The sequence below is a fragment of the Camelus dromedarius genome, chromosome 9 (assembly GCF_036321535.1).
Source record: "Camelus dromedarius isolate mCamDro1 chromosome 9, mCamDro1.pat, whole genome shotgun sequence".
Classification (NCBI taxonomy): domain Eukaryota; kingdom Metazoa; phylum Chordata; class Mammalia; order Artiodactyla; family Camelidae; genus Camelus; species Camelus dromedarius.
In genome coordinates, this window is record NC_087444.1 from 77971383 (window position 1) to 77991524 (window position 20142).

Here is a 20142-nt window from a genome sequence, read left to right on the forward strand (position 1 = left end):
CAATGAAAAAGAGACTATTTCAGGCACACCCCCCACCAAATATCCCAAATAACCATCCTGAGTGCCTACACATCCAGCCGAAAATATAAAACTTTTAAAATATAATTGGAATCCTCTGTGTACTTAGCCTTCTCCAAATCCTTCCCTTCCCTCCCAGAAGTAACCACTATCCCCAACTGAGGTGTTTGTTATTCCTCCTGTTAAAACAATACTTTTGTTACATATGTATCAATCTGTAACTGCCATAGAGTATCGCCTTGCATGTGTTTAAAGTTGTATAAATAGCAGCATGTCCCTGACCTCTAGCTCTGCCTTTGTCCTCACCAGCTCAACCCCGTTTGCAAGTTTCATCTGTGTTGTTATATGGACCTCGGGTTCTTTCCTTTGCAAAGATGTTCAACAGTCTAGTGTATGGACATAATGTATTTTGTGGACCCGTTCTTCTGAGCACAGACATTTTATTTTTCTCCAATATTGTGCTCTTACAAGCAGGGGTGCAGAGAATGTGCACATATTCGTTGACTTGTGCTAAAGGGTGCACTTCATGCGGCACTGGCCACAAAGCGGATTTCTTGGTGGAAAGAGTAATAATGTGCAGCTTTCTTAGATATTGCCACACAGCCCTCCAACGTGGCTCTATCTGACATTGCTTTATTTTTTTCCTTCAAGTTCCTAGGTATCTTTGAGAACCTGAAGAAAGCTATGAAGACTTGCACTGTCTGATACAAAAGCCACTAGCCATGTCTGTGTGGCTTGCTGGCACTTGAAATGAGGCTGGTCCAAACTGAGATGTGCTGTGAGTACAAAATAGACCCCGGATTTCAAAGACTTAGCATGAAAAAGAGAATGTAAACTATCCGTTGGTGATATTTATATTAATTACACGATGACATGATAATGTTTTGGATATACAGCCAGGCTCATCATGGGCAGATTCTGTATTTGCAAATTCGCCTACCCACTCGAACGTGTCTGTAACCCCCCAGAATTAACTATCCAAGTGCATTCACAGGCATGCGCAGGGCGGCCAGCAGTTGCAGTTTGACACATGTCCCCAGCTAAGGCTGGCCGAGGTGACACTGTGCCTTCTTGTTTCAGCTTTCAGAGTGTCCTTTTTTCAGTATTGTGCTTTTTGTCGGTGATTTGGCAGTTTTGAACATAGCACAGAAGTGCTGTCTAGTGTCCCAAGCAGTTAGGGGGCTGGGATGCGCCTTAAGGAGAAAATGTGTGTGTTCTACCTTTGCTCCAGGTGTGAGCTACAGTGTTGTTGGCTGTGAGTCCAATGTCAGAGAATCAATGAGATGTACTAGACAAGATTTCTTGAAACAGAAATACACAGAAAACAAGCTTATGAACTGATCTGTGAACAGAAAAATCGTGACCAAAGTCTCGCAGGAAACTAACGCCATGGTCCCCCCCAGGGACAGTGGCTCAGTATCAGTGATTCAGTGTCCCGGGATGTCATAGGCCGTCAGTTCGGTGACTAAGGAGAATCGACTGCACACTGTATTGAGTGGGAAAAAACATTGTCAAAGTGATTTGCACCTTCTTTCTCTTTTTACTTTTGTCAAAATGGAAGCACACCATTTGGCAGAGAGCATGCAGGGTTACAGACTCCGCTGGATCTCTCTAGAAGTCTAGAGACCATGAGCTAAGAATTGCGGCATTCTCCTTGTCCCGGTCCCATGGGGACCATCACCCCAGCCTCCTGCCCGCCTCTAGTCTCTGCCCAGAGTGTGCCCCTCTCCCTCCCAAAGGCATCTTTCTAACATTCAGAGATAACCTGTGTCCCTCAACTTCTCAGTACCACCCCATGGTTCCCCATTGCCCTCGGGAAGGACTCCAAGCTCCCCAGCCTGGCCTCTGAGCCCTCCAGGGGAGCTGGCCCTTGCTTCACCTTATCTGCCGCCCCACCCCATCTCACCCGCCACTCCAGTCACAAGAAAGGACTCACAGTTCCCCGAGGCACCCTGGATTCCTCTCTCCCTCTCCTCGGGAAATGTGTGTGGGGCGAGGAGGCTGACGGCCGGCCGAGTGAAGGGTGTGTGTAAGGGCTTCGTAAATCCCGCGTGATTAGCGATAATTATAGCCAGTATTTACTGAACTCTGTGTATTACCATCCCCTGTGTTAATCCTCGCAGCGGGGAGAGGTAGGTCCTATTATTAGCTCTGTTTTATAGTTGAGGAAAGGGAGACTCGCAGAGATTAAATCTCTTGCCCAGTGTCCTGCTGGGGGTCAGCGGCAGAGCTGGGACTCAAACAGGGACAGTCAGGCTCCACACTTCATGCCCCGGGGGCCTCTCTGCTGTGCTAGGTGTCTGCGGGCCAGGAGCTGGGGTCAGATGTGTGTCCAGGAAACTGACTTCTCATTTCCATCCAAATGCTACACACGTTTCCAGGGGTCTGAGATGAGGCAGGTAGATTCTGTCCCTGGCAAGGAGGAGTCTGGCGGGTATCAGGCAATGTTGCAGGTCCTGTGGGACACATCAGAGAGCAAAGTGGATAACTCCCACCGTCAGAGCCAGATCTGAGACAGGGAGGTGATGAGTGGCTGCTTAGGGGGTTGGGGACGACACCTACGGGGTGTGGTGCTTCTTTGCGAGGTGATGGAGATGTTCTGAAATCGATCATGGCGATGCTCACACAACTCTGTGATGACCCCAAAAACCTCTGAGTTGTACACTTTAAATAGGCACATTGTGGAAGAAGGGAATGATATAGCTCAGTGAAGCTATAAAAAAATCCCTGCCCCCAGGGAGCACACATTCTAGCCAGAGGCCACAGTGGCATCACATATTAGAACCCCCAGGTCAGTTAACGCTCCCTTCCTCCTGTAGTAACAGAATGGTTTTCAGCCATTATCATGGAAGAGCCAACAGCATCCTTCTTTTCTAATTTTTTTAAACTTAAAAAAAATGTTTTTGTTTTGTGGGGGAAAGTAATTAGGTTTATTTATTTTTAGAGGAGGTACTGGGGATCGAACCCAGGACCTCGTGCATGCTAAGCATGTGCTCTACCACTGAGCTAGACCCTCCCTCCCCATCAGCATCCTTCTTGATTTGTGTTTTTTTAGTTTTTTTTTTTAATTAATAAACTTAATTTTTTAGAGTTGTACCCTGGAAGATGATGCGTGTGGGTAGGGATGGTGTTATGGGCTGAAGTCCTAACCCCTGGCACCTCAGAATGTGGCCTCATTTGGAAATAGGGTCATTGCAGATGTAGTTAGTTTAAGGAGGTCACACTGGAGAAGGTGAGCCCTGATCCAGTATGGCTGGCGTCCTTACAGTAAGGTGGCCACATGAAGACACAGACACCCGAGAGAACACCGTGAGACGATGAAGGAAGAGGTGGAAGGGATGAATCTAACCAACCAAGGAAACCAAGGAAGCCAAGGATTGCTGGCCAGCCCCCAGAGGCTGGGAGGAGGCAAGGGAGGAGTCCCTTGCAGGTTTCAGTGGGGGCACAGCCCTGCAGACACATGATCCTGGACGTCTAGCCTCTGGAGCTGTGAGACAATACATCTCTGTTGTTTTAAGCCAGCTCTTGGTCCTCTGTTAGGGCATCCCCAGCCAACCAGTACAGATGGAGGGACCTGAAGCAATGAAATCATTAAAGAAGCCAACTTGCTTTGGCAGTGAGTGCCCAGTAAAAGAAACGAAACAGAGAGATTGCATTTGTTTTCGATGTATGCTCAGTAACAAATAAGCACAAATGTAGCAGCTTAAAGCAGCACCTGCCTGTCAGCTCACAGTTCCTGTGAGTCAGGAGCCTAGGGAGGCAGAACTGGGTTCTCTGCTTGGGGTAAACTGGGAGGTTCCTGTTTCCTTGCTGGCTGTCAGGCAGAATCCAGTTTTAAGAGGCTCTCTACATTCCCTGTCATGGGGTCCCCTCTGCCTTCAAAGCCAGCAATAAAAATCTCTCCCTTCTTGAACCTCCCCTCATTCTCTGAGTCTCTTTCTCCAGGAAGAGCCCCGTCTCTTTTGGGGGGGGTCACCTCATTAGGCCAGGCCCACGGAAGATTGTCTTCCTACCCGAGATTTGGAACCTTAATTCCAGCTGCAATGACCCTTCATGGCAGCACCTGAATCCGCATCTTATTGAATAGTTGGGCGGAGGTGTGTGCTCACCCAGGAAGCAGGGCTCTTGGGGGCCATCTTAGAATTCTGCCAAATATTGGGATGATGGAAATCATCAAAAACTGATTTATGGTGGAACAGCTTGGTCAGCTGACTAAAAATGTTGCTGAGTTGCACGTTTGTAATGGGCCATGTCTCTTTGTCACCAAACTGCAAAGCAGTACAACTCAATACGTTGTTTTAAAAGTTAAAAAAAAAAAAAATTCTACCACCAAGAAGGGATCCACAGAGAAAGACGGATGTAGGGCGAGGCTCCTGGGGGCGGGGTCTGAGGGGTCATTCCAGGCGAAGAGGATCGCCTGTCCAAGGCGAGTGGCGTGCCTGACACCGGCCAATGGGCAAGATAATAAGTGGTAGCTACACTTAGTCTCCTATTATCACAAGTCTGGAGACGGCCCAGCTCCCCCACGGCCCCCACCCCTCTCTCTCTCATTCTCTGCCCCCCCCCCCCGGTGACCTTGGGTGGGTCACTTCCTTGGTTCCACATCTGGGTCCGCCAACGGGCCCCTCCCTCCTTGAGATAAAAGGGCTGATTCCAGGGGAGGGCAGAGGAGGGCAGCTGGGGCTCGGGCAGCCGGGCGAGTGGCAGCAAATATTTATGGAGCTCTAGTCGGTGCCAGGCGCCGTGCTGGACGTGGAGTGATAAGGGGTTGCAGGGATTTGGCCTCGGAGGCTGAATTCCAAGCGGCCCTCCCGCAGGGCCGCGAGCAGCGGGTGGAAACTGCCGTGTGTCTGGTGCCCGGGAAAGCAGGGCGCAGCTCTGGCTGTGCCCCGGGCAGGCGGCCGTCCCCTTGGAGCCTCAGAGCCCCTCAGTGCTCAGCTCCCTCGTTCATCTGGGCCGTCTCCAGTGATTCCTCCTCAAGAGCCCTCCTGGGTCTCCCGGCTGCAGTCCCCTCCCCCATCGCCCGCTGCCAGAGGCCTCCGCTTGTACCGCAGAACCGCTTCACTCCCTTTCTTTCTTTTCTTCCTTCCTTCCTTTCCTTCTCTTTTTTCTTTTCTTTCCTTCCTTCCTTCTTTCTCTTTCTTCCTGCCTTCCTTTCTCTCTCTTCCTGCCTTCCTTTCTCTCTCTTTTTCTCTCTTTTCTTTTCTTTCTTTCCTTCCTTCTTTTTTTCTTTCCTTCTCTTTCTTTTCCTTCCTTCCTTCTTTCTCTTTTCTTTCTCTCTTTCTTTCTTTCTTTCTTTCTTTCTTTCTTTCTTTCTTTCTTTCTTTCTTTCTTTCTTTCTTTCTTTCTTTCTTTCTTTCCTTCTTTCTTTCCTTCTTTCTTTCTTTCTTTCTTCCTTCCTTCCTTCCTTCCTTCCTTCCTTTCTTCCTTTCTTCCTTCCTTTCTTCCTTCCTTTCTTCCTTTCTTTCTTCCTTTCTGCTTTTTTGTTGTTGTTTGGTTGGTTTTTTTAGGGGAGGTAATTAGGTTTATTTATGTTTAATGGAGGTACTGGGGATTGAACCCAGGACCCCCTACACCCTCCTTCACTGTCTCTTGACAGCAGCCAGCAAACAGAGCCGGGCTTCAATGCAATAAATAAGGTCGCACAGGACTAGCATATATATACTATTTATAGGAGATAACGTGTTTGACTATCGTAAAAGAAAACACCTGTGAATCCATACGGGTATGAATAAATAACTGAATAAATAAATCAACAGGGGAAGGCGAAGGGACAGATGAATGCCGCCAAAATGCATCGGGACACGTCCCCTGCCAGCGGTGGCGCCTACTCCCCCTCCCCTCCACGTGGGCTGCACTTAGTGACTTGTTGACAAAGAGCAGAGTTTGGAAATGGGGGAGGGGTCGCTTTACAGCGTGGAGACCTGGCGAGGCCTGGTCTCCCGCCAGGTGAGGCAGGTCAACATCCCCCGTGACGGTCCCGGGGACCACACGCAGCCCGGGAGGGGATGCGGCGGCTGGCGCGCTGCAGGCGTGATTTCTCTTCCAGGGACTCCTCGAAACGGCCACTGTGAAGACCAAGGCAAGCCGTAGGCATGGTCAGAGGCCAGTGGGAGGTTCAGAAGGCAGGACATAAGCACGTCATATGGTAAGTGGGACCCTGGACATTACGAAGGACACTAGGGAGAATGACTGAAATCTGAGTAAGGGGTGGCGTTTGCTTGGCAGCAATCTGTCCATATTGGTTTCTTGGTTTCCTGTGGTCAAGGGAGGTGATAACATTAGGGGAACCTGGGTCAGGTCCAGGGGGCTATCTGAGCAACTTCTCTGCACATCTGAAATGATTCCAAAAGAAAAGGGTTATTTAAGAAGAAAACCAGTGGGCTTAAGAGGACTTTTGTTCCCACTCCCACCAGCCTGTTCTCTAAACAGAAACCAGAAGAAATCTCTTCAGTCAGGAGAGGAATTTGTGCCCCTCAGGCGTCCGTATCTCTCAAAATGTATCGAATGGTGACACGTAACTGGTAGGCAATTCACTGTGTTTCAATGTGACCAAGGACAAGAAGCTCAGAGAAATATTTGATCTCTTGTTTTGGTATGCATGCTGAAGTGTTTAGGGGTGATGTGGACTAGTGTTTGCAAATTGCTTTAAAACAAATTTTTGAAGGATAGATGTATAGAGACCGTCTGGAATTTTGGCTCAATTTTTCAGTGAACCCAAAACTGCTCTAGGTAGCAAACTGTATTCGTTTTTAGAAAGATGGATGATGGATAGATGGATGGAAGGACGAAAGGATGTCTAGATGGGCAGGTTTGTTATGAAGAAAGAACCAAGCAAATACAGCAAAATGCTGCTTGTAGCCTCTAGGGTGTGAGTCTAGAGATGTTCACACTGCAGTGCTTTCCAAGTGCTGTAAGTGTTCAAATCCTCCTAAGAAAATGTTAAAAGGGAAGCAAACCGTGCCAGCCTCTCCACGAATCCCCCCGGGGCTCCCTCAGCATTTCACTTGGCGGAAAAACCGGGGGAGGATAATAGCTCAGTGGTAGGGCGTGTGCCTAGCATGCACAAGCTCCTGGGTTCAATTCCCCAGAACCTCCACTAAAAATAAAGTAAATAAAAACCTAATTACCTCCCCCTCACACACACAAAGACATTAAAAACAAAAAAATTAAGAAAGAAATTTCTCCCCCTCTCAGGCAGCAGGCCTCTGCTCCCTGCACACACCAGTCACAGCCCCACACTCAGGACCGTTGCGTCAGCTGTGGCCTCCTGGGAAGTTCAGCCCCTCCCTCCTTCCTACCACATGTCTGTCACTTACTCGCTGTGTTTCCTCCCCCGGGAATGGAAGCCCCACGTGAGGAGGGGTTTGCATCTGTTTCATTTAGCCAGTGGATGGTGCCCAGCACAGGGTAGGAGCCTAATCTAAGTATTTGCTGAATCCATGTCCCGAGCATATTTGTTTATCTGCATCTCCTACCAGAATGTTTATCTGTCTACTGATGTTTTTCCTCCCTCTAAGCACAGGGGGCTCAATAAAGAGTTGAGGATGAATGAATGAATGAACAAGGTGAGGGTGAATCCTTGCTTAAGGATTTGGGACCACAGTGCCTGGGATCATATCTGGATCTGCTACTCATGAGCAGTGTGACCATGGGCAAGTCAGTTCAGATCACTGTACTTGAGTCTCCTTCTCAGGAGAATGGAGACCCCTGGGGGAACCCTCATGTGTCACTGGTGGGACTGTAAGTGGGAAATAGTCTGGCACTTTCTTAAAAAGTTCATTATCAACTCTGCACACACACCAGCAATTCTGCTCCTGAAAATCTGCCCAAGAAAAACCAAAACGTACACCCACAGGAAGACTTGTACACACATGTTCATAGCAGCCTTTTTTATAACAACGAAAGAGTGGATACAACCCAAACGCCCATCCATGGATGATTGGACACACAAAATGTGGTCTAGCCATGCAATGGAATATTATTCAGCCATAAAAAGTAATGACATGCTGATACAATTTACAACATGGATGGAATTTGAGGACATTATGTTAAGTGAAAGGAGCCAGAGATGAAAGGCCACATATTGTACGATCCAGGGACGTGAAATGTCCAGAAAAGGCAAATCTATAGAGATAGAAAGTTCTTCAGTGGTTGCCTGGACCTGGGGTGTGAAATGGGAGTGACTATAAATGGGGTCTTTCTGGGGTGATGGAAATGTTCTAAAACTGAATTGTGGCCACAGTTGCAGAATCCTGTGAACTTACTAAAAATCATTGAATGGGACACAAAATGAGTGAATTGTGTGGTGTGTACGTGATACCTCAGCAAAGCTTCTTAAGGAGGGAAAACAGAGCCCAATGATAGTGCCTATCTAAGGGTGCCGTTGCGACGACCAAGTGGGCTCATCCAGGCGAATCCCCTTAGGAGGAGACAGAGGGTGAATACTCAAGAAGCGTCCTCTGTATTTTCATGAACAAACGTGATGGAGATCTTCTGTGTGAAATGCTCAGCGCGGGGAGAGACCAGCAGTAGGGTTCAACTCACAAACAGCACTTCTGTTACATCCTAACAATAACAATTGTTGGGTTATGTTATCATTACCTACATCTGTCCCTCGTAGGTGGGCGGTTTTTTCAGTATTTCTTTGAATTTATTTAGGTGATTGCTAACATCTTTCAGCACACTTTTCAAATAGTCTCCATAAAGGGAATGCACATTTTTTGTTAAATGTATTCCTGGTACCATTTATAATAGCAACAAAAATATAAAGTATTCTCATCTGCAGAATGAGAGAACTGGGTTGAATCTCCAAGGCTGTTTTCTTGCTGTAGGGTCTGTGTTTTGTTCTAGGAATGTTTTTCTTTGGATGTAGCAGATCCTTAATGATGAGTGAGCATGGGGGTCGGGGACGGATGCCAGTAGTCTGGAGGGGAGGATGCCTTGGGGCTTGGAGAGCAGGATGTGTGTAGGGAGGGGCCCTGAAAGGTGGCTTCTGTGGCTGGGGGCTGATTGTGAAGGTCATATGGGCCTGGTGTAGGGTTCAGGCCATGGAGTTGCTCCTGCCTGGGTTCGAATCCCTCGTCTATCATTTTCTAGCTGTGGGTTCTTGGGCAAGAGACTTCTGCTCTGAGCACTGTTTCTGGCTCTGGAAGATGGTGAGGATGTTTGCTAGTTCCCAGTAGGGAACTAGGGTTCCCTGAGATCACATCTCTACCCACCTGGGAGAATAATAATAACCAAGCAATGACATCAGTGACTTCCTCCCAGGTGCCAACTATTGACTTCAGCCCTTTCCACAAAGTAACCCTTTAATACGAAGTGCTCCATTCGTGGTAGAGGTCACAGAAGTAAGACAAGGGACTTCATAGCTTTAATCCTCAGTTTGCCCCTTCTGTAAATGGGGCTATATAACCGCCTCCTTCAGTGAGTTTTGTCCATGAGATTGTGCTGAAGGTGTCTGGTCCACCTTCAGATGCGGTACTAGGGAGCCACTGAAGGTTCCTGGGGAGGGAGGTGACTTGCATGTAAGGAGAGGATACCCCAGCTCCCCATTCTCCCCAACACCTGAGGTTTAGTTACAGTTTCTAGTAGGATCTAGAACACTGGGGAAACTGGCCTCATTTGGAAATCTTAATTTATTTTTGGCAACATTTGATTGTTGTCAATAGACAACTGGTCCTCACTGGTCTGTAAGCTTCACGAGGGCAGGTGCTCAGCTGGTCTCTCAGCACTCTCTCCACCGACATCTAGCACTGGGTAGTGAACACAGTAATAATCAAACAGGCTAGGACTCACCGAGTGCATGCTCCATGCCAGGCAATGTCACAAGGGCTCAGCTAAGATGTGTTAAGTCTCAGACGGAGGGAATTCTGCAAAGCTCTGGCTGGTCATCACCTCCCCTCCATGACTCTCAGCCAGCGCTGTTCCAGCTTCCCTCCCGCCCTCCCCCTGCCTGGTGTTTTCATCACACCAGGGGAGCAACCTTCCCTCCTGGAGCCTCAGGGCCTCGTTTTCTGCCCTGGAAGACAAGCACGATCTCGCCCCTCTCTCACCTGGCCTTACAGGCGGGAAGATACCTGAGTAGTCAGTGTCGTTGTGTGTGTACAGCAAGAGCCGTTGACAAGCACGGGGCGAGGGCAAGGTGCCAGTAGGAAGGAAGGGATGGGGTTTAAGGAGGGTTGGCTTGGAGACGTCCTGCCTGCTCGCCACTACGAGGACCCAACCAAAGGAGTAAACAGCAGAACAGAACACCTGGAGGATCTGTGGAAAAGTGATACTTCCCACCCCACCCCCAATTCCTTGTAGTTTCTCAAACATGTAACACCCACACACCTCACACACAGCCTTTGCCGGCGCTCTTCTCTCCCTCTGCCTGGTTCTTCATTCAGGTCAAAAGGTCAAATGTCATCTCACCAGAGGCCCTGCCCTCCCAACGGGCTGCATCATCGCCGCGCTGGGTGGTTTTCTTGGGAGCCCTTATCAATACCTGACGTCACATTGCGGATTGGTTTATTATCTAGGGCAGCGTGGTCCAGGGGGACTTTTTGTGATGTGGAATGTTCTAGATCGGTGCGGTCCAATAGGGTAGCCACCCATTACAGGGGCATATCGGGCCCTTGAAAGAGTGACCGAGGATCTGAATTTTTACTCTCCTTCAATTTTAATTCTTTTATTTTCAGTGTATGTACTGGTTCTCAATTTAGATGGAAACCCCTCCCCCGTGGCTTATGGCAAACCGTATGAGGCTGTACGGATCCACAATTCCAGCTCCTCAGAGTGGCTTTCTTCTTCTCGGCATCCCCAGGGCCTAGCATGGTGCCAGGTAAATGTCTGATGAATGAATGCACACGGCGATCCCACAGGAGGGCCGCGGGGATCCCTGGAAATGCCCCGGGCAGATGGTGATGGTAACTTTTCTCCCACCCTTGTTTCTTCTCATGAGTTTCTTGCTTGGCTGAGGACCCCGTATTCCCTGATGTAGGTATCTGCATCCTTCCTGCTCTGAACCCCAGCTCAGAGCCTGTGGGACAATTCCCTGCTCCCCCTTAGCCAGCCCTCGCCCCCACAGACAGCCTCACTCTCTTGGGTTCCACGAACTCACATTTATTCAGACAGACAAAGGGACAGGGACAGACCTTTGCTCACTGGGGCCCCCAGGGTCTGGCAGTTCCAAAGAGGTGATGGTGTCCAGTGTGTATATTGGGGGACAGCCAGCCTGGGGGTCCCCCTCAGTCTCCATCCCTCTTGCCAATGTCCTCCACCTTATTTTCTGAATTGTCGTCCTGTCTTCAGACATGTGTTGGGGTGAGCAGTTTCCAACCAGCATCAGGGGGCCTGGGGGTGGGTGATGGGGAGGGAGGGGCAGTCCAGGCCCCCGCCCCCACCCCCCGCCTTAGTGTAGAGGGCTGGGAGGGTAGGGGTGGGTACACAGAAGAGGTGCCTCTCCTTCAACTTCCCCTCTCCATATTGCAAACCGGGGAGTCAAATGGAGGTGCTGAGAGTGGGTGTGAGGGTCAGGAGGCCAGGCCGCCCAATCCGCGCAGGTGAGCCTTGCTGTCAATCTCTTCTTCCTCCATCTCGAAGGCTGAGTGGTCTTGACTGTCGAAACAGGAGGCGCTGAGGAAGACAGGGGGAGCCGGCGGCGACTGGGGTGGGGTTCCCGGGGAGGGCGGCTCTTCCTTGATGCGTGCGATAGGCAGCGGGAGCCCTTCCTCCTCTTGGCCGGCCGGGGGCGGCGGGGGCGGCGGGGGCGACGGCGGGGCCTGGGCCTGGAGGGCCTGCTGCGCGGCGGCGGCCCTCTCCAGCTCGGCGCGGTGGCAGCGTTGGTGGCGCAGGAGGCTGTAGGCGCGCGAGAAGCGCCGCGAGCAGTGTGGGCAGGGGTGCGGGGCCGGGCCCCCCGCGTGGACCTGCGCGTGGCGGGCCAGGTCAGCCAGCCGCTTGAACTCCCTCTGGCATCGCACGCACTGGAAGGGGCGCGCCCCCGAGTGGGTCACCCCGTGCTGCCGCAGGTGCGCCCGGCGCCGGAAACCTTTGCCGCACTCGGGGCACCAGAAGCGGGGCTCCCCGGCGGGGGGCCGGGCCGGGGCGGCATCCCCTCCGTTCTGCCCGCCTTCCCCACCCTCGGAGGCGCCCCCGCGCTCCGCCCCTTCGCCCCCCTCGGGCCCTTTCCCTGAGTTCCGGCCGCCTGATGCCTTGTCGTCCTTCTTGCCCGGCAGCGGGGCCAGGAGGCTGAGGGCGCCGTGCACGCGGCGGTGCTGGCGGAGGTAGGAGGCCAGGCGGAAGGCCAGGCCGCAGTCCGTGCACACGAAGGGGCGGTCGGTGGAGTGGACCAGCCGATGGCGGGACAGCGACCAGGGCCTGGCGAAGGCCTTGAGGCAGATGGAGCACTGGTGGCGCTTGGGGCGGGGCGGGGGCCCCCCTTCGCCCTCCTGTTCGCCCTCGGGGCGCAGACACGGGTGCGCTTTGAGCTCGCCCTTGGTGGCGAAGGCTTCGCGGCAGCGGAGACACAGCAGCGTCCAGTCGGCCTGGAGCAGGACCTGCTTCTCTTCCTGCCGCCCGGCCGCCAGCGCCAGCTCGGCCCTCAGCTCGGCCGCTCCGGCCTCGGCCTCCTCCTCCTCCGACTCGCGGGGCTCCACGCCCGTGGCGGCCGCCAGCGTGGCCGGCTCCCCCGCGGACCACGCATCGGGCCGCGACGCCTCCTCCTCAGTGGCTCCCGCGGCGGCGGGCTGCTCGGCGCCCTTGTCCTGCGGCGGGCCCCAGCCGGACTCGGCCGCCTCCTTGGCTGCCCTCTCGATGGCCAGCTCGACCCCGCCGCCTGCGTGCTCCTGGGCCAGGTGGCGCCTGAGCTGGGCGGGCTCAGGGAAGGTGCGGGGACAGGCGGCGCAGCGCAGCGGGGGCTGCGGCCCGTGGCCACGCAGGTGGCGCGAGAGGTGGGCAGGCCGGCGGAAGGCCTTGGGACACAGGGGGCAGGCGTGGGGCCGCAGGCCCGAGTGGCTCAGCCGGTGCCGGGAGAGGTAGTAGGGGAAGCGGAAGAGGCGGCCACAGGTGGGGCAGGGCAGGGGCGCCCGCGGAGCTCCGGCGCCCCCCCTGCCACGGCCGCGGCCTCTGCCACGGCCTCGGCCCCGGCCACGGCCCCGGCCACGGTGAGGTGGGCTGCCCTGGGCTGGCGGAGGGGGCTGCGGATCCATACCTGTAAAGAGAAAGGGGAGATGCAGAGATTGGGTGTGTGTGTGCAGAGAAAGAAGCAGAGACAGAGAGATGGAGATACAGAGAGGGTCAGATATTTAGGCGGGCACAGGCGAGACAGACGGAAGAAGGCACAAATGAGAGGCAGAGACCAGGAGAAACAGGATGGTGAGTGGCAGAGCGCCGGAGAGAGACGCGGACACCCAGCAGAGACAGAGATGAAGAGAAAACAAAGACGGGTAGGCAGAGACGGTGCAAACACAGAGATCAGAAGAACCGTGGCAGGAAGGAGGGAGGGAGAGACAGGGAGACAGGGAGACAGAGAGACAGAAGAGGAGACTGAGGCAGACAAAGTCAGTGAACTGCCTTTTTCTCCAGGGTTCCCGCTGGAACGTTTTGAGAGGGGCTGGGAACCAGCCCTTGGTGCCGGAGTGGAGGGGGTGGGATTCAAAATCCGGAGGCCCCGGAAATGGAGTGTGGGTGCCCAGACGCCAGGGGCTGGGAGAGGCCAGGAGTAGGAGGGCTCAGACTCTTGGGCAGGGAGGGGGCTAGGGGCCCGGATTCCAGGGGCTGAGGTTGGGGCCTGGAGGAGCTTGGGAGATGACTGGGATCCAGCATCTAGACTTCTGTATGTGGGGGGCATGGATTTCTGGGTCCCAGCGATGCAGAGTGCTGGGGGGAGGGGGCTGGGCTTCTAAGACAAGGGAGAGGAAGGGGCTAGGGGCCCAGCTGCTGGAAATCTCCAGGGAGGAAGCGGCTGAGGGCCATGCCCGGGCCCCTGAGGAAGGCTGCTGGGGGTCCGCAACCCTAGGACCCCAAGGGGGGCCGGCCTCTCTACTGGGCCCAGCCTCTGGTTCCCCGCAGGCATGATCAGCAGAATTAGGGCCGCGGGTGGACGCCTTGCAGATTTGTGAGCCCAGGGCCTGGGGCTCGGCCCTGATGGCCGGGCGCCCGGTTCTTACCTCCGCCTCCTTTGCTCCTTTCTTCCTTCACCGCGGCCGGCCGAGCGCGGACGGTGGTGGCGGGGAGGGAGGGCCCCGAGCGTGGTGGGGGGTGGAGGAGGCTGGGCTCGGTGTCACCGCCTAAGCCTTCCCCCCGGAAACCCGGCCTTTCGTCCGAGTCTGAAAGAGGAAAGACTGGCTGGGAAGCCGGAAGAGGGAGGACGAGGGGACCCAGGGGGCAGAGAGGCAGGGCGGGTTGGACTCTTGGGTCCTGTAAGAGAAGGGGGTTGGGGGCCTGTCTTCTGGGCTCCCGGAGCGAGGAGGGGGCTGGGGGCCCTGGGGGCTGAGTCCAGGCCCCCTCCCCTCCCTAACAGACACACACATTCATTCATTCCTTCAACAAATACACATTTATCAGGTCCTGCCTGTGCCAGGCACTGTGCTGGGCAAGGGGGGTGGCAGGGAAAGATGAATGAGGCAGTGACAGAGGCTTCAGGGAAAGTACCGACTCTGGGCTAGAACCTGACTCCAGCCGGCACTCAGCTGCCTGAGCAAGCGCCTTTCCCTTCTCTGAGCCTGCGTTTTCCCCTCTGTGATAAAACCTGCCTGCATTCACTCGACTCTAAGAGACTGATTTCTCACTCTGCTACATTGGTTCACTCGAGCCTAAGCCATCAGTATTTACTGAGCACCTACTATGGGCTAGCTCTGTCCTTGGTGCTGGAGCCACAGTGATAAAGACAGAGTCCCTGTCCACAGGGAGCTCACAGCCTGAGGAGGAGACAGACAGACACAGATCCAATTGCCCTCCTGGAGAGTGTGCTTGGATGCAGGAAACAGGATATGGTGGGATTACAGAGATCAGAGAAGGCACTGAGTGAGAGTGATTCACGAAGGCTTTCTGGTGTCAATGATGTTTCAGCTGAAACCTGCAGGATGAAAGCCAAGGGTTAGGGGTGGGGGGGGGGCAAATAGAAACAGGAGAGAAATGTACCAACATGGCCACATCTCAAACCCATAATGCTGAGCAGAAAAGGATGTATGTTGCAGGAGTATGCCCGCAGCTTGACGCTGATTGTTTAAGGTGAGATACACTCTAAACGTTGTTGGCCAGAGCGTGGGAAAGAGAACCTTTCATACGTGGTTGGGGCGAGTAAAATTCGGAACAGTCTTAATGAGCAAGCAATTCTGGAACTTATCCTTCAGATAGATCTACTGAGAAACATGCCACAAGTGGTGTCTGAACCAGGTTTATTGCTGCAGTATTGTGCATCACAGCGAAAGACGGGAAAGGCTCTAAATCCCCGTCAGTCAGGTATTTGAGTGCTAAATCGTGATTGATCTACCCAGTGGAATGCTATGTGTCCAAAAAATAAAAATGAAGGAGTTTGCTTGTAAAAATACGGAAAGGCTCCAAGTGATAACATGAAGGGGAGGAAAAAAAAAAAAAGAAAAAGGAGGTGGATCACAGCCTGTGGCCTGTTCTATCTGTGCTTATCAGTGGGTTGTGTCTGGGAGAACTGGAAGAAGAGAGAAGAAACTAGCAAAGTTGTCTAACTCCCAGGACTGAAACGGACTACACTCTATCCTTTTGTACTTTTGGAATTTGAAGGCACGTGAATGTGGTTTTTCAACAAAGTAAAGGAAAAAGAAACAAATGGGGGATAATAAAAATACAGCAAATGAGAGCTTACCCTTGTCAGTGCTTTACAAATACAAGCCCATTTGTTATTCCTTATGTAAAGAAGTTGGTAACTTTTATTCTCTTACTTCAAAGAGCAGCAAAGTGAGGTACTAAGAAGCTTCAAAGCTACTGAGTCTAAGTGTTCACATTTCACAAAGAGATGGGAGAAATGACAGTAGGTCAGGAGCGTGATTTTAAAAAGCTCCTGATTGATTACAGTATATTTTAAAGGATATATACATAGGGAGCAAAAGCCTGAACACATCCATGGAAACAATAAGCACCAAGTTCAGGGTAAGGGCCACCTTTGAGAAGGGGTAGGCAATCAGATCTTGGAGGGGGGTTTAATGGGGAGTCAGGTGTATCTGGTATGCTTGCAAGCTGGTAGTCAATGTAGGAGTGTGAGTGTGTGTGTGTGTGTGTGTGTGTGTACTTTTTTATTTTTTAAAAATACACGTAGGGGGAAGTTGTAGCTCAAGTGGTAGAACACATGCTTAGCATACAAAAGGTCCTGGGTTCAATCCCTAGTACCTACTCTAAAAATAAGTAAATAAATAAACCTAACTACCTCCCTCCCCCCCAAATAAAATAAATTTAATAAAGAAATAAATTAAAATCCCATTGAAAATAAAATAGAATACACATGACATAAAATTTACCATTGTAACCATGTTGAAGTGTACAATTCAGTGGCATTAAGAACATTCATAGAGGGGAGGTATAGCTCAGCAATAGAGTGGGTGCTTAGCATGCACAAGATCCTGGGTTCAATCCCCAGTACCTCAACTGAAATAAAGAAATAAATAAACCTAGTTAATCCCCCCAAAACCCAATCAATCAGTCAATAAATTTTAATAAAGAACATTCATGAAACTGTGCTGTCATCCCCACTATGTAGTTCTAGAACTTTTTCATCACCCCCCAAAAACCCCCAGACCCGTTAATCAGCCATTCCCCACTACCTTCTTCCAGCCCTGCTCTTGGCAACCAATAATTGTCTTTCTGTCTCTGTGGGTTTGTCTTCAGTAGATTCTTCATATCAATTGAGTTATCCAGTATGTGGCCTCTTATGACTGGCTTCTTTCACTTAGCGTAATGTGTTCGAGATTCAGCCATGTAGTAGCGTGCATCAACACTTCATTCCTTTTTTATGACTGAATAATATTCCATTGTATGGGTATACTGTATTCTGTTTATCCATTCATCTGTTCATGGACATTTGGGTTGTTTCTACCCTTTGGCTATTGTGACCATTACTGTTATGAACATTTGGTACGTATAAGGTTTTGTTTTAATGGCTATTTTCAGTTCTTTTGAGTATATACCTAGGGTGTGTGTGTTATTATTTTATTATCTATATTTTAGAGCCTTAAAATACTTTTTTTTTTAAATAAAATAAATAAACTCTTTCAGGAATGAGGGTGATGACAAAGAAATTTCGGAGATCAGCATGTTGTGTGTGTGTGTGTGTGTGTGTGTAGGCGGGGCTGGGGGGGTGGGAATCGTGTCTTGGGGGAGATTTGTGGCCTTGGATTGGGGCATCAAAGGCGGACAGCGTGGCAGAGAGAGGCCAGAGCCGCACGAGCAACTATGTCCGGCCGACTAGTCCAGGCTGAATGCTAGATGCTTTCCGAGTGTACTGAGAAGCCATTGAAAAGTGTTTAAGCTGGAGAGTCACATGATCCGATTAGTGTTTTAGAGAAATTCCTGTGGGACCCGCGCGGAGGCCGGGCCGGATGCAACGGGGAGACGGAGGCGGGGAGCATGGAGGAGGGGGGGCGCGGGTCCAGGTGAGAGAGGGGGTCTGAGTCTGGCGAGCCTCCGGCTGCTCAGGGGGCGGGACCTGGCGCTGATTGGCTCAGGGCCGCCCTCCTGGATGTAATTCCTACCTCATCCGCCTCCTCATTGGCTTTCCTACTTCCAGGTCTGCTCCCTCGCGTTCAGTCTCTGGCACCCAGAAATCTCCTTACTCCTGCGCTGAACACCCTCCCGTGGTTCTCACCTCTCCCTCCTCACCCTCCTCACCTACACCCCCCACACCAGCCAGTCCCACCCTACCTGTCTGAACCCTGGAGCCTCCCTTAGCTGGTTCCTGTCTTTCTCCCTCTGCTTTGCTCTGCTCCAGCCACACTGACCTTTTTGCTTTTGGACTCAGGGCCTTTCCAAGGGCCGTTCATTGCCCGGAATGCCCTTCCCCTAGATTTCCGTGATGTTTCCCTTACTCCCCTCATTTCTTTCAGATCTCCTCAGAGATACCTGTCCTGTCCGCTTAGCTGAAATAGCCCTCCTGTCACCCTCGAGTCCTTGCTGTGCCTTAAATTTTCAACACTGTGCTCATCGCAAACAAACGTTAGGCTGCTTGTCGGTTACCCACTGATTGCCTTTTCCCCTTCCACTGGAATATAAACCACCTGCGGGCAGGGGGCTGCTTCGCCTTTTTGCTTAACTGCCCTATCGTCAGCGAGTCTGGCTCGTCTACCTATATTTGTGAGTGAATAGAGGGACGAGGGTGAGGAGGAGCGAGGCTTCAGGTTTTGGAGTGGGGGATGCCCCCGAAGGGGAGAAGACTCTGGTGGGTGGAAGGTGCGGAGCGCAGGTGCGCGTGCAGTGCAGGTGGCTGGCTTCCCCCACCCCTCACGTCCGTCCGCGCGCCGGAGTCAGCCCCGCCCACAGAGGCGTGGGAGTCGCCAGCGTCTGGCGAGTAACTGATGCTCTGGAACAGTTGAGATCGCCCCCAGGGTAAAATCCTCCCCCTCTGCCTCCGAACCTCAATTAGCACGTTGATGAAAATGGGGCCACGGTGTCACGAGTTGGGGACGAGGCCCAGCCCACCGCCTGGCACTGGGGACCCTTGGGAAAGGCGATGAGTCCCTTTCGCTAAGGCCTCAGAAGGGAAAGGATTGGAGTGGAGGTGAGGTAGGTGGGAGGTCCCTATTCATTATTCCACAGCCAGGCGGCCATCGCCATGACAACCTTGGCACCTTTCCAGGCCCTCGGCTCTGGAGGCTGAGCTGGTCTCCAAGTGGGCGGGTCTCGTCCCTGGGGGCGGTGCCTGTATCTAAGGAGGCGGGTCTTGTTTCTCCAAAGCAGGAGATACGTTTTTTACCCCAAAGAGGTGAGTCTGGTTCCCTCTTCCTGAATAGGGGTGGTCGAGTGGAGAGGACTGTCTAAGGCTGCGCATTTCCAGGCGCGGGCCTGGGGCCTTTTCAAATAAACAATTTCAGATTTCTAGGCAAAAGATGTCTTCCGTGAATGCCAAACTGTTAGTTGTCTATCTCCCCCCAGATATGTCTCCCTCCTTTAAATGTTTTCCCTTGTGAAATATAAGACGTATAGATTAAAAGGGCGAGACCCAGACGCACGATTTAACAAGTGATTATAAAATAGTCACCAGGTTTAGAAACAGAATGCTGGCCGCCACCCCAGAGCCCATAGAAGGTCCCACCATGTCCCATCCCGGGTTTAACCCTTCCAGCCCCACTGTTCTGAGTTTTATGGGGGGGAAAAAAGCTTTCTTGTGTTTCGACATGGTTCACTACCCACAGTGGATCCTGCACAATATTACAGTTCAGTTTTGCTTGCTTTTTGAATGTTACAGAAACGGAGTGATACTCTGTGTATCTGGTTTCTTGTGTCTCGCTTCTTTGTTGTTTTTTTTTTTAAATTATTTTTATTTTTAATGGAGGTACTGGGGATTGAACCCAGGCCCTCACGCATGCTAAGCATGTGCTCTACCACTGAGCTATTACGCTCCCCCTGCCCCACTTCCTTATAACTTTCACGTAGTTGTGTGTATCTGCACTCATTCTTTCTTGTTGCTATATAGAATTCCATGGCATACTGCAGCACCATGTATTTATCCACTGTACTGTTGACGAACGTCTTAATCCGATCAGGCTGCTATAACAAAATATCACAGACTGGGTGGCTTATAAACAGCAGAAGTTTATTGCTCACAGTTCTGGCAGCTGGGAGGCCCAAGATCAAGACGGCAGCGTGGTCACCTTCTGGCGAGGGCCTTCTTCCTTGTTCCTAGCAGGCCATGCCTTCTGGCTCTGCCCTCACATGGTGGGAGGGGTGAGGGCGCTCTCTGGAGCCTCCTCCATAAAGGCACTAATCCCCCCCATGAGGGCTCCACCCTCAGGACTTAAGCACCTTACAAAGGCTCCACCTCCAAACACCATCACATTGGGCATTAGGATTTCAACATATGAATTTCAGGGGGACATAAACATGCAGACTGTAGCAATGGACATTTCAGTTGTTCTGAGTTCAGGGTTGTACATTTTGCTGCTGTGAAGCTCTTCTATG

General features: G+C 51.9%; 1 protein-coding gene across 1 annotated transcript; it reads right to left on the bottom strand.

The window, feature by feature from the left end:
- Nucleotides 1-11108: 11108 nt before the first annotated feature.
- On the bottom strand, nt 11109-14269 carry ZNF579 (zinc finger protein 579). Its single transcript, XM_031457360.2, has 2 exons — nt 14169-14269; nt 11109-13210 (listed from the first exon to the last, which is right to left on the bottom strand). Exon 2 carries the CDS (start codon nt 13206-13208, stop codon nt 11535-11537), a length of 1674 nt encoding a protein of 557 aa, XP_031313220.2. The 5' UTR covers nt 13209-13210; nt 14169-14269; the 3' UTR covers nt 11109-11534.
- Between the last annotated feature and the right edge of the window lie 5873 nt (nt 14270-20142).

Bases quoted from the DNA above. Each gene is read 5' to 3' on its own strand.
- ZNF579 (XM_031457360.2), bottom strand. From the start codon at position 13,208: ATGGATCCGCAGCCCCCTCCGCCAGCCCAGGGCAGCCCACCTCACCGT.